Consider the following 14,750-nt stretch of genomic DNA (forward strand, 5'->3'; position numbering starts at 1 on the left):
AATTAGCTCGATTGCGGTCATCAGTTCACAATGTGCACGTACATCGAAATATCATGTTGTACAGCTCAAACATATATAACTTTGTCAATTATACTGCCAGAAAGCTGGAAAATGGGATAGAATGAAATAGAATACAACAGAAATGGAATGGAGTAGAACGGAGTAGATGAGGGGGCTCATTCAGTTAAGCATCTGCCTTCGACTCAGGTCATGACCTCAGGGTCCTGGGATTGCGCCCCACGTTGGGCTCCCTGCTCCGCAGAGAGCCTGCTTCTCCTTCTCCCTCCGCCATTCCCCCTGCTTGTGCTCGCTCTTGCTCAGTCTCTCTGTCAAAGAAATAAATAAAACCTTTTTTAAGAGAACATAATAGAGGAGAACAAAATAGAACAGAATGAAACAGAACGGAATGGAATAGAATAGAAAAGAAGACATAGACTAGAATAAAACGGAACAAGACAAAATCCACAGAGTGATGGGCAGTTGACAACAGTCATCAGAGGCCCCCCACTCCCTTGTCAGCCCCCCAGAAATGAGGAAGCTAACAGAGACCCCCCATTTGTGAGGGTGCTCAGTTGGGCCGGTCGCTGCAGACCCACGGGGAGCTACCTCCTGGCTAGGATGGCATCGTAAATGCCCCCGGTTCTCCGACACTGGAAGTCCTGAAAGCCAGCAGGAGCCAGGAGCGCGAGGTACTGGGCGGGGGTCCGCTCCCGGCCCTCCGTCTGCACCAGCATGTTCAGCGAGTACAGCTGCGTGGTCAGAGGGCCCCGCCCATCTGCATCCAGGAGGCTTTCAATCACCAGGATGCCGCCACCTGCGACAGGGAGAGGCGGCCGTGAGCAAGGGACGAGCCAGCCTGAGGACCCCCACTCCACCTTCCAGGCTGGCTGCCCCAGCCCCCAGCCCATCCATCTCTCCCACTGTCCTGGGTGCCTTCCATCCTCATGTGTAGAATGCGTGCACACAGGACACCCCCTGGGCACCAGCCAAGTTTGCACGGTGAGATGAGCAGGTGCACAAAATGCCCCCTGCCCTAACGGTACACAGGGGTTTGACCCAGCGAGGTGTGCACCCTGGGAGCCTTCCATGTCTGCAATCTTATCTGGGATTAGTTACAGAATGGGTACTACTGTCGCTTTGTTTTAATGACTTATCCAGAAGGGAAGCCAGTTGGGAGCATGACCCTGCTTACCTGTCACGTGCGTTCAGTACCTAGCCTCCAAATGAAGAGTCTAGCACAATCCCACCCTGAATGTACCACAAGCGCACGTGGACACACGGCCCGGTGACCTACCTGGTTTGCAGGCACGATGGATCCTTGCCAGCAGGTGTGAGCACCGCGCATCGGTCCAGTCATGCAGGACCCTCGCCAGGATATACAGATCTGCCTCTGGAAGCGGGTCTTTAAAGAAATCCCCTATAACACAGGCAGGTGCCCTGGGGTCAGCCTGCCACTCAATCCCGTGTGACTACACCTGCACCCAGGATGGAAAAGTCACCTAGCTCTGTGGACCCGTCCCCAGATCTTCCGAGCTGTGACAGGAAGACCTAGCCCTGAACAAAAGGAAGTCTCAGTGAAGACAAGAAAATTCGGAATGGTGTTTGGCGTCCCTTTCCGTCCTTCAGATCTGAAAAATGATTTTCCTTTTATCTTATTTCCTAAGGTTGCAAGTAAATGGCTCTCTAAGCCATGGATTTCAGGAGACCCCAAGCAATCGGTCAGCAGTTCCTGTCCGATGAGTTGAAGTAAATCAACAGTTGATGCATGTTTTCCTGCTTGGAAAAAAAAAAATGCCCAAGAAGGACCCTCCATGCATACATGGTGTCAAACACTCAACTCTTATAATATATTTTCTGCAAGAAGTACCAATTTTGGAAAAAAATCTTGGACAGCCCTGTGCTGTGCTGGGTCAACCAGCAGCCGAATGTTGTCCCAACTCTACAAATTCACAGGAATTCGGGAAGAGTATGCATTGGAGGCTGCACTGGTCAGTCCATCACTCTGCCCTGTTCTGAGGCTCCCAGGAAATCCGGGGCCCACAGACATTTGCCCCCATGAGATAGGGCAGAGCAAAGGGGGAGTTCTCCAAACCGATTTTCTTCCGTCAGTGACAGAAGACAGGGGTCGGCAAACTCTGGCCTGGGGGCCACATTCGGTGGGCCATCTGTTTGTGCGCAGCAGGTGAAGGAGACAATCCAGACCCCAAGATGAAGAACACACGGGAAGCTTCCACCACCTTTCCCTTCACGAGCAACGGCAGAGACATCAAAAGCCCAGCTCAGCTGTGTAATAACAAAGTAATCCACTCTTCTCGCCTGAACCCCCAACCTCTGACGTCGGTGTATTTCTCCCATTTTCCAGATGAAGAACATAAATAAGTCGATCATCCTCTCCAAGACGTGTGATAAAGACTCCCGGAGGCCAGGTTTGGAGTAAGGAGAGTCAGGCACTCTCCATGTGTGCAAAATTTAAGGGGCCCCAAACCTGGTCAGGTTTCTTATATTTTAAAATATAAGATTTTATATTTTTATAAAATTATATATATATATTATATATATAATATTTTAATGCAATGTTTTTAAAAGTGAACATTAAGGCCCCTCAAATATCCCTGATGGTCAAAGTTTGGGAATATTACATAAAGACAGTATTCAACCCTACAGGTGCACGATCCCAGCCATGATGGTAGCATCTGAGCCTCAGAATGCCGAGTCTCCCTGATCTGAGTCAGCAAATGTCCCTGAGCTTCCCTTTAACCCAGTTCATGTACTGTCATCCATTGGTGCTTTGGATTTAGACACCTGCATGCATGTCCTGGGGGCTGAGTAAGAAAAGCAACACCAGCTGCGGCTTAAACCACAAGAATTCATCCCCTCCCAGCTCTGGAGACCAGAAGTCTCAGATCCAGGCGGGGCAGGACAGCTGAGATCCAGGCGGGGCAGGGCCACTGAGATCCAGGCGGGGCAGGACCGTGCTCCCTCCAGAGGCTCCAGGGGAGGGTCCTCCCTGCCTCTTCCAGCTTCTGGGGCTCCAGTCGTCCCTGGGCTTGTCGCCACATCCCTCCCGTCTCTGCCTCTGTCCTCACGTGGCTTCTCCCCTGTGTGTGTGTCTCCTCCTCTGTCTCTTACAAGGACACCTGTCATTGGATTTAGGGCCACCCTGATCCAGGATGAGCTCATCCCCGATCCTTCACTTCATCACATCTGCAAAGACCATGTTTCCAAATAAGGCCCCGTTCACAAATTCTGGGTGGACACAAATTTTGAGGAAACCTCTTCAATCCAGCCAAATACTCAAGAAAGAACTAAGTGTATGAAAACTATCCAGCTGTACACCGTTTTCCAAGCATCACCAACAATAATTCTAAGTTGAGGGTGGTTGCCTGCAGGGCGGAGGAAGCCATGCCCGAGGTGCATCCTCGGCCCGACCTGAGCCCCCGGGGGATGCATCTATCATTCCCCGTGCACACGCAGAGCCCATGGAAACAACCCACCTTCACAGAAGCTGATCCGCGCTTCCTCCAGGAATGAGAAGTGCTTCTTGGCCATCTGTACCACCTCGGGGATGTCAAACACGGTGACCCGACACCCAGGGTACAGAGAGGTGCACTCCTTGGCCAGAGCCCCAGAACAGCCTGGAAGTGGACACAGAACAGGACAGACAGACAGGAATGTGTGGGCAGCATGTGCCTTGGCCCACCATCGACCCCCAGGGGGCATCCACATGGGGGATGTGGTTCTGCCCCCCATGGAGGTCTTCACGGCTCCATCATCACCTATGAGCACCTGAATCTACGAATCTTCCTGGCTGGACCAACCCATTGACCACTATGATCCCATTCTGTGTGACTCACAGGCAGACACGCACTTGGGCACCACAACTGTCCCATGTGGGGACTGCCCCATTACCCGAGGATTCTGTGGCACAGAGAGACCACGGAACGTGCCCAAAGTCACACAGAGAGCCAGGCACAGGGGCCGCTTTTGAATAAACCACATCAAGTTTCCCAGTCATGGCGTCCTGCTGCCCGAGACGGTGGGGGGACATTGCCGTGATGTTGGCTATGGTCTGAGCATCTCAGATCTGGGGACCAATGACTGGGGGCCCCCTAGATGCAGCCTGAAGCCTGTCTGCATCCCAGGCAGCTCAGCCCAAACCAGCGAGCCATTGTGTTGCTCAAAGGATGGAGCCATGCCCACGTCGGGAGGGCCACATCAGGATGGCTTCACCCCCAGAACATGCACCCAGGCAAACATGGTGTCTGGAGCCCCTGAATCCCCATCTAATGGGGTTCATGCTCCCCATGCCTCCTCTATGGGACCAGCATGGGATGGTCAGGGCAAGAGCATTCGCTTGAAAGGGACCAGGGGTTAGATTTGGCTGCCCCACCTCCACCTCCACCGAACCCCACATTTCCACCCTTTAGGACAGGGATGATCAACACCCAGTACTCCTGCATCTGCTCTAGGATATGCCACGCCCAGCCTTCAGCCACGGGAGACGCTGAAGATGTGGGCATCCTTCTCATCCATGTTAGTATCAGGACCCTCAGAGCCCAGAAAACCCGGTGGACCCCTGCAGCCCCACACGACGCTTTGCCTGCCCCGGGAAGGCAGCGTGGGAAGGTCGATTCGATGGCTTTGCTAACTGCTTTCCAGGAGCTCCGTGACGGCTGCACCCCACCATCCTCTAAAGCCTCCCTTGTCACGCTGAGCAATGCCAATGTCTACAGCCGCGTGGCCCGGGCCCCAGCAGCATCCGCGTCCCTAGGAGCAGAGATTCTTGGTCCGGCCCTAATGCATGGGGTCAGAACCACAGAGGGTGCGCCATGTTCGGGGAGGAGCTGGAACCCCACAGACTGTGGGATGCGCACGGGATGCCTTGTCCCCGATCCTAAATGGGATCCCCATTGTCTTCCCTCCCTAGCCCTAGGACACAGCTCCATGCGTGGGGCCGACACTCACCACCAATGTCGCATATGAGCGGGAACGGGGACAGGTCAAAAGCGGCCAGCACATGCCTCCCGCTGATGCTCCAGACGTCCTGCAGACCTCGCATCACCTGCAGCCGCTCGCCCTCAGATCTGCATGCGAAACCACGCTCATCAAGATCGTGTGGATACCCAAATCAGAGGAGAAGCTGTGGCCGGAGCAGGGGTCTTGGAAACGGGCAAAGCACAGGACGGGAGGAGAGGCACCGGGCAAAGCACAGGCACCAGCCCTGAGGACTCCACACCCCATGCACATCCTTCTCCCCTTTCCCGGTCCTCGACCAGCGAGGAACCCTGCAATGAGCCACTGGGGCATCGCCACCTGGGGACTGTGGTACCAGACCCCACGCCAAGAGCAGCCCCGTGTGTGTGCATAGAGCTGACCTACTACCTGGGTAACTCTGGCCCAAGCAAAACCCATTCCTCATTTTTCTACATCACTGTTGCTTCACGTAGAGCACCTTGGGGGTAAGGACAGATTCCCGCCTGCTCAGGACACTGACAAACACAAACAAATCTGTCTTTTTTTTTTTTTTTTTTTTTTAAATATCAACGTCCCTCTGTTTTGCTCCGTTTGGACCCACGTATTCTGCCCAGTGAGTGTGTGGAAAGGAAGCGTCACCCTGCATGCGTGGGAGCTCGGCGTTACCTGTAGATGGCGGTGAACAGCTCGTCAGAGGGAACCCCAAATGCCTCCTGATACTGGTTCTTGCCGTCCCTGCAAACAGGCAGGACGCGGTCACCCAGGATCTGCCACGTTCAGGGAGCACGCACGCGTGGGGTCACACATCCTCACCTCCCACCACACACAGAACAAGCAGGGGACAGGACTCAGTCACCACATGCTCGGACCCCCTTCTGGGACGGAACACACACGTGTTCAGAGAGGCAGGCTGCACGTCTAGCCTGGCTCTGCCATGTGGGCAAGGAAGGAGCGGGTTCTAAAGACAGTGTGAAGGAAGCTCGAAAATGATGTGCAGTCAGGGGACACTGATGTCCACAGGACTCATCGGTCGGCATCCGGGGGCAGGAGAAGGCTTACTGTGCTATTATCAGTACCTATCAGTATCTGACATCTATCTATACCTATTTATCAATATCTATATATGTCTATTCATATCTATCAATATCCATCTGTACCTATCAATATCTGTTCATCTATTATCTATTAATATCTATCAATACCTATCCATCAATATCCATCTATTATCAATCTGTCTACCTACCTACCTATCTATCATCCATCCATCTATCCCTATATCTATGTATCATCCATCCAGCTGGCTTGCTGTCCATCCATTCAACTATCATCTATCTATCAGCCATCCCTATATCTATCATCATCCAACCATCTATCCATCCATCCACCTGTCCATTCAACCATCCATCCATCCTTGTATCTATCTATCTATGAATCTACCATCTATAATCCATCATCCCTATATGTATCCATCATCCATCCATCCATCCATCCATCCATCCATCCATCCGTCCATCCATCCATCCATCCATCCATCCATCCATCATATCATCTATCATCTATCTATGTACCCATCCATCCACCAGTCCATCCATCCAACCATCCATCCACTCATCTAACCATCCCTATATTATCATTCATCCATCCCTCTATCTATCATCTATCCATCCATCCATCCATCATCCATCCACCCATCTAACCATCCCTATATCTATCAATCATCTATCCATCCATCCATCCATCCATCCATCCATCCATCCATCCATCCACCAGTCCATCCATCCAACCATCCATCCACCCATCTAACCATCCCTATATTATCATTCATCCATCCCTCTATCTATCATCTATCCATCCATCCATCCATCTAGCCCTCCCTCTATGATCATCCAGCCATCCCTATATCTATCAATCATCTATCCATCCATCCATCCATCCATCCATCCATCCGTCCATCCATCCATCCATCCATCCGTCCATCCATCCATCCATCCATCCATCCATCCATCCATCATCCATCCACCCATCTAGCCCTCCCTATATGATCATCCATCCATCCACCCATCTATCCATCCATCCATCCACCCATCCATCCATCCATCCATCCATCCATCCATCCATCCATCATCCATCCACCCATCTAGCCCTCCCTATATGATCATCCATCCATCCACCCATCCATCCATCCATCCATCCATCCATCCACCCATCCACCCATCCATCCATCCATCCATCCATCCACCCATCATCCATCCACCCATCTAGCCCTCCCTATATGATCATCCATCCATCCCTGTATCTATCTACCTACCACCTATCTACCTGCCCATCTATGTATCCATACATCTATGTCACTGGTTCCCAACTGCAGGTGATTCTGCCTCCAAGAGGCACTTGTCGATGTCTGGGGGCATTTTTTTATTATCACGATGGGGGAGATTGTACTGGCACCTGGTGGGAGGAGACCAGAGGTGCTGCTCCACACCCTGCACAGCCGAGGACGCCCCACCTCAGAGAGTCATCCAGCCCCAGACACCCACAGCACAGAGCCCAAGAGCAGTTGTGGGGCGCGCAACCAGCATGATTCAGGCAGTGTCTTGGGTGCCATCTTCCCCGCTTTGCTCCTCAGCCCCAGGCCCTTTCCCTGGAGACCACTGAAGCACAAGGACTCTTAATTGAGCAGATTTGCATTTCGTGAATTCCTTCAGCCAGGACCATGGGGGTTTCTCACAACTGCTCTGGATTATCCAGACCTAGCAGGGTCGTGTTTGATTCTGCAAGGAACCTGGCACTTCAGCTGCACAGACCCCCTGAAACCAGCCCCCAGGGAGCCCCGGCGCACAGTCCACACCATCGAGGCCATGCCCACCTCACGGCCTGGGCCACGTGGCCCCAGCACAGATATGTCGTCCTGGCCAGGTACCGCAGCATGTTGGCCTGGCACTTGAGACTGGCCCTGACCAGGTAGGTGCTGGAGAGCTCTGTGTTTTGGTACAAAGCTGAAAACAAACACAGAGAACACAAAAGGCTAAGTTAGATTCCAAGTCCTTGCCATGTGCTGATGCCAGCATCGGCAATATCAGGGCTGAAAGCGGATTCTCGCCTAGGGGCATCAAAAGGCCTGCAGCCACAGCTGGGGCCTCATGCCCGAGGAGCAGGGTGGCGCCCACCTGCTCGATTCTGTTTTGGCAAATCCCATTGGAAAGTGTGGTGCAGCAGGTGGGAAGGGCAAGTGAGCAGACGGGGAACCCTATACTACAATCCCTGGGCTTTAAAATAACACCTGATCTGGATATACACTCTACTGGTGATACAACAATCTCCAAAACTGGAATCATGTTGATGGAGCAGGGGCTGCCTTTCTGCCACGCTCAGCCAAGCAGTAGGCAGCCAACCCCGGCGAATGTCATCATTTTAACAAAGCCCTGGGGAGGATGTGCAGACCCAGGCCCACAACAGCCCCGGTGCTCTCTGGGCAGATGCCCCACTGTGAGCTACTCCATCCTGCAGCATCTGCAAATGGCCAGTCCCACGCCTGAGCCTACCTCCCTGTCTCCTCTCCTGGGGACGCTGCTTCCCACAGAGCCCCCGCTGTGTTGCATGGGGTGGTCCCCAGCTGGGTGTTGGCACCAACCAAATGCCCCAGGGCCAAAGGACAACTGATAATTGTGCCAGATGCCACGTCCAGTAGCATCCCCCTGCACCCAATGTCTCCTGACCGAGGTGTCCTCCTGGGTCAGGGTCCTCCAAGCTCAGGGTCAGCCACCCCAGTACGTGTGATGTGCAAAGACTGTTCTCAGGGAGTGACTGGTGGTGGTTGCAGATGGCTTGCACCCTTGTACCTGCTTGATTTCCACACCCAGGTACCTGAGAGCCGTCAACCCCATAGCATGCTCAAGTTAACCCATCCCTGGTATTTGCACCCCAGAACCCCAACTGGTGCATGACTGCATGCCGCAATCACAAAGGCCACTGACCACGGCTGCCACAGCCAGGCCAACACTCCTGTTCTCATGTGCTCTGGCTCAAGCAATGCTCTCTACATTTGCAATTTCATGAATCTACAATTCTAAAAATGGTCAGAATGAGTGACATAGAGTTGAAACTTTGAATTTTGCAAAGTAAGGACATAAAAAAAAAAAAAAAAAACCTACCACCACCATATTCCATAAGAGAAAAATGTAATATAAAGAATGGCAACCCTTTAGCTGGATAAATTTAGTTTGATTGAGAAGTACGCCGATGTGATGTTTTTCCTCATTTTTTCTTGCTCATTGGATACTTCATGAGGGTACCAATGTGCACACCAGCATGTGGAGACCTCTCTGGAATGAGGACAGCTAAGTACAGCCTGGGCACTAAACCTGGCCCACCGCTTGTCTTTGTAAATCAAGTTTTATTGACACCCAGCCATGCCCATTCACTTACATAATGTCTACATGCTTACCTTTTCCCCTCCTTGTTTGCACCTGGAGCAGCTTCAGGGACACACAGGTGTCCAGCAGGAGCTCTGTCCCGCAGGAGCTGGTGCCCAGCCGTGCAGCCACTGCCGCCGCACCCAGGGGCTCTGGGGCCTCAGCCAGAAGGTCAAACACGCCCAGCTCACAGGCGGCAAACAGAACCTCGGAAACAAGGGGCCAGCTTTGAGTGTCCTAGGAACCGTACTCACCATGGGCAGCCAGGGGTGCGTTTTCGGGGGACACTGCCCTGCTATGGAAGACGCTATGGCAGTTCCTTAAAAAACCGAACATAGAGTGGCCGTAGAAACCAGAAATTCCAATTCTGCATATGGACCCAAAAGAACTGAAAGTGGAGACCGGAAGAGATAGTAGTACACACCCATGTTCACTGATGCGTTATCTACAGTACCCAAAACATTTAAGAACCAAGCACGCACCAACGGACAAATGGGTGAGCAAAGTATGGTCCACGCACACAGTGGAATATGACGCAGCCTTGAAAAGGAAGGATGTTCTGCACCTGCTGTGACATGGGTGAGCTTGAGGACATGGTGCTGAGTGACATGAGCCAGACACAGAAGGACACATCCTGCGTGATTCCACGTATACGGGGCCCCTAGAGGAGTCCCATCCACAGAGACAGAGAGTAGATGGTGGCGCCAGGGCTGGGGACAGGGATGGGGAGTTAGTGTTTGATGGGGACAGAGCTTCAAGTTAGGAAGATGGAAAGTTCTGGAAATGGATGGAGGGGGGTGGTTGCCCAACAGGGTGAATGTGCTCAATGCCCCTGAGCTGTGCACATAAAAATGGTGGAGATAGTAAAATTTATGTTATGTCTATTTAAAAACAATAAAATTTTCAAAAAAATAAAGAATTTTTAAAAAATTAAAGAATGAAAATTTTCAAATGTTTAAACTCATTAAAATTTTTAATTTAATTTTGAAAATGTAAAATAAAATGTTTAAATTGGGTTGTGTTAATTTTGCAAACAAGGAAATACATATACTACGTTTTGTTGTTGCTGTTCAGAGGTCAGTGTTCCCTACACTGTCAGTGTCTTAAAATGTATTTTCTTCCGTTTATCTGTTTAACGAACTTAGCAGGTCGTACCTGAAAATAACGCATAAAGTATAAAACATGGATAAGTCAATGCATTTTTCCCCCTCCTGCACACAGTGTTTGGATGGGTGGTGCCAAGGCTGGGGCGGCCTCACTGATAGTGGCCAGGATGGACACACACACACTCACATCCCATGTGCACAGATGGTCCTGGAGCCCAGGTGCGTGTCCCACGGCACTCACTCCACACAGTGATCAGCACTGGTCCCACACGTGCATGAACGTGAATAAAAGTAAGACCCGTCTCCATCCTATGTGAGGAAGTAAGTAGGTTGGTGTTTGCTTTTTCACTGAGCACACGGAAAGCCCTACACCACACACGCGCGCGGCCGTGGTGGTGAGGGGTGATACTGCATTTGCTGTTATTCTGTGAGTAGGGTCCTCTTAACTCTTATTCCATGAAAGCAGGGTTTCTGGACCCCAGCACAGCTGACATCTGGGGCTGCCTGGCTCTCTGGGGTGGGGCGTCCTGGGCACTGTAGGGTATAGAGCTGCGTCCGTGGTCTGCACCCACCTCAAGCCAGGAGCACCCCTATCCTGGCCATGACAACCAAAAATATCCCCAGACCTTGCTGAGTAGCCCCTGGGGGCCAAGTCCCCATTTGAGAACCACTGGAGTAAAGTTCTATCAAGGTTATTTGTACGCTCCATCTATAAAATTCTATTAAGCTCATATTAAGTCTTGTTAATGTTGTTTCCTTTTGCGTTCTGTGAGGGGAACACAAACTCTTATTCTATTAAGATTGGATCAACTCTTTTGAGGGTTCCATTCCTTGTTATTCTATGAAGGTTTTATTAACTTGTCCTATATTAATGTTGTATGAACTTTTCTTCTATTAATGGTGCACAAACTGCTTTAACTTGGGCTGTTTCAAGTCTTATTCTATCAAGACGGTATTAACTCTTGCTCGGTTAAAGGTATATTATTTCTTACACTGCTAAGGTTGCATTAACTCCTGTTATGACTATATGACATCTTGTACTAAGGTTGTGTGAACTCCTACTGTATTTAGATTTTATTAAGTCATTCTATCAAGGTCATATTAAGTTTTATTCTATCAAGGTCATATTAAGTATTACTGTATCAAGATCCTATTGGGTTTTATTCTATCAAGGTCATATTAGGTTTTATTATATCAAAGTCATATTAAGTATTATGCTATCAAGGTTGTATTAAGTATAATTCTATCAAGATTGTATTATGTTTTATTCTATCAAGATCCTATTAAGATTTTTTCTATCAAGGTCATACTAGGTTTTATTGTATCAAGGTCGTATTAAGTATTATTCTGTCAAGGTCATATTAAGTTTTATTCTGTGAAGGTTGTGTTCCATCTTCTTCTGTTAAACTCGTGACAACTAGGTAACATATCCTCACGTGTACTGAATGGGATTTTCCTCCCAAGATTTATAACCTGTCCAACACCAGTGTGAGCGAGGAGCAAACAGCCCCAGCTGGCCAGGAAACATCTTGTGAGCACAAGTCAGTCACATCTTCAAGCAACAGAAACACAGCAAATTATGATGATTATTTTGTAGAAGGATGCTCCTTTTCCGTATCTCAAAGGCTCTACAATAGGAATTCTTAACCCTTGGGGGTCTACAGACCAAATCTGGGGGGATCCGTGAGCTCGGTTGGGGAAGACATTCTGCTTCAATATTCAGTGACCTCCACCCAAAGTCAGCACCCTCTTCGATTATGAATCAAGCGCAAAGCACCGTAGTATTACAATACCTGCGAGTCAGTGACCGAGGGAAGCCAAGACATCTTTGTGTCTCGCGATGTCTGCCACAGGGCACTTGAAATACAACCGACACCCACACGGCACCATGGTTTCCTTCGAGTTTGGACTCGACTGGCTGCACACATCACCCCAATCTTGCAGCCCCAGACCCTCCGCCCCAGCGACTGCCGTCCTTGGGTATCTCTCCGCCTTGTGGATGCTCAGCCACTACCTGGTGAAGCTGTGTGTTCTCAAAATTAGAGTTTCACTGCAAAAAGCCGGGGAGGTTTGAATGCTCTCCTGCCCTCTGCATCCACACAACTGTCCATATAGACATGTTCAGCGCCTGGACCCCAGAGATTTCCAGCACAGCATGTGTGCGTCCCACCAAAGACCACCCCCCACTGCTAAGATCCTCATCCCACAGCCCTGACACCGGTGGAGCCTTAAAATATAAAATCTAATGCAAGCTGGTGCAGCCACTCTGGAAAACAGTATGGAGGTTCCTCAAGACATCAAAAATAGAGCTACCCTACAAACCAGCAATTGCACCACTGGGCATTTACCCCAAAAATACAAATGTAGGGATCCAAAGGGGCGCCTGCACCCCAATGTTCATAGCAGCAATGTCCACAATAGCCAAACTGTGGAAGGAGCCGAGATGCCCTTCAACAGATGAATGGATAAAGAAGATGTGGTCCATAGATACAATGGACTACTACTTAGCCATCAGAAAGGACGAATACCCACCATTTGCAATGAGGTGGATGGAACTAGAGGGTATTATGCTAAGTGAAGTAAGTCAGTCAGAAAAAGACAAATACTGTATGATTTCACTCACGTGTGGAATTTAAGAAACAAAACAGATGAACATAAGGGAAGGGAAGGAAAAATAAAATAAGGTGAAGTCAGAGAGGGAGACAAACCACAAGCGACTGTTAACTCTAGGAAACAACTGAGGTTTGCTGGAGGGGAGGTGGGTGGGGAATGGGGTAACTGGGGGATGGGCATGAAGGAGGTCACGTGATATAATTAGCACTGAGTGTGATATGCAACGGATGAATCATTAAATTCTATCCCTGAAACTAGTAATACACTCTATGTTAACTAACTTGAATTTAAATAAAAAATTTTGAAAAAAATTTAACAAAAGAAATAAATGAAGGACTATACAAAATATATATATATAAAATCTAATTATAACTTGCCTCTACTCTTTTATGGAACTAAAATTCGCATAGCAGGAGATTCGGCATTAACCACTGTAAACGAAATAACTCAGGGGCGTTTGGCACATTCACTGCGTTGTGCAACCACCAGCTCTGTCTGATTCCAGAACATTCTCATCCCCCCAAAAGGAGAGCCCATCCCCACTGGCAGTCCCTCTCCAGTGCCCGGCGACCACCACTCTGTTTCTATGGATTTGCATATTCTGAATGTTTCATATAAATGGAATCACACACCACCTGGTCTCTGTGTCTCCCATTTTCACCCAGGATAATATGTACTCAGTCAGAGGAAGGGATGAGATATTGATGCGTGCTACATTGCGGACGGACCCGCAGACGCACCTCTAGTTTAAATGCATCACCATGCTTTTTAGTGTGTTAATGGACGAGCCCCTCTATTGCCCTATCACAGAATGTTTTCAGTATTTCGATCCCTGTCTTTTGATAAACGTTGCCCCACACCCCAGGGTCCCAGCCTTTGCCCGGACACCTGCCCATAGTTCCAGGACATCCCACCCCTAAGGGACCCTCTGTACCCATTAAGCTGTCACTCCCCATTGCCCTCGCCCAGCTCCCACCAACGGCATCCAAGAGTGCTCAGTGGAATGTTCTCCCCACGCTCCTACCTGGGAGACCATGAACCCATTTGAGTACTCGGTCAGCAGATGGTACGCCTGTTCCTCGGGGGAAGTCATCTTTGTCCCACGCCAAGTTGGCCTTGAGAGCCCCCGGTTGTCCCAGCTGCAGGGAGTGTGGGTCTGTTAGCAAGTGGTGCGGTGGCCAGCCACTCGGTGCTGCCAGAGCTCCTTGCTGGAGGCCCAGGGTAAGCCAAAGGCTGATCACTGTAGAAAATCCCATTAGCCCTATTAAGGGGATGACAAAGCTTAAGGGTACTCGCTGGCTTTCTGCTCGCTCCTTCTGTCCCTGCTGTGCACACAGCCCTAAAATAGCCTGAATCTCTCCCCTCCCTCCCTTACACCATCAGCTATGGAACGCATCCAAAACCAATATGCTTGCTAATCACCAGCATCGATTACTCATTTCATGTAATGAAGAGTCTCTAGTCCCCTTTACATGGGGAGACAAAGAGGGTATAATTAATCTTTTAGGGCTGCCATAACAAAACCCATATGCCTAAAACCAAGGGAATTATCCTGTCCCAGCTCTGGAGACCAGAAGTCTGAGATCCAGGTGGGGCAGGGCTGCTGAGATCCAGGTGGGGCAGAGCTGTGCTCTCTTCTGAGGTT

At 50.0% G+C, this 14,750-nt stretch overlaps 1 protein-coding gene across 2 annotated transcripts; it reads right to left on the minus strand.

The window, feature by feature from the left end:
* Positions 1–602: 602 nt before the first annotated feature.
* On the minus strand, positions 603–14,198 carry ASMT (acetylserotonin O-methyltransferase). Of its 2 annotated transcripts, XM_088028893.1 has the most exons (8): positions 14,130–14,198; positions 9,419–9,593; positions 7,841–7,970; positions 5,641–5,709; positions 4,966–5,084; positions 3,495–3,635; positions 1,295–1,417; positions 603–814 (listed from the first exon to the last, which is right to left on the minus strand). In XM_088028893.1, exons 1-8 carry the CDS (start codon positions 14,196–14,198, stop codon positions 603–605), a joined length of 1,038 nt encoding a protein of 345 aa, XP_087885019.1. The 2 variants fall into 2 exon arrangements, with proteins under 2 accessions (XP_087885019.1, XP_027970751.1); XM_028114950.1 differs by lacking the exon at positions 3,495–3,635.
* Positions 14,199–14,750: the final 552 nt, after the last annotated feature.

Source organism: Eumetopias jubatus, unplaced genomic scaffold, assembly GCF_037043125.1.
Source record: "Eumetopias jubatus isolate StellerSeaLion01/CBP00866 unplaced genomic scaffold, mEumJub1_p1.0 scaffold_11, whole genome shotgun sequence".
Taxonomy (NCBI): domain Eukaryota; kingdom Metazoa; phylum Chordata; class Mammalia; order Carnivora; family Otariidae; genus Eumetopias; species Eumetopias jubatus.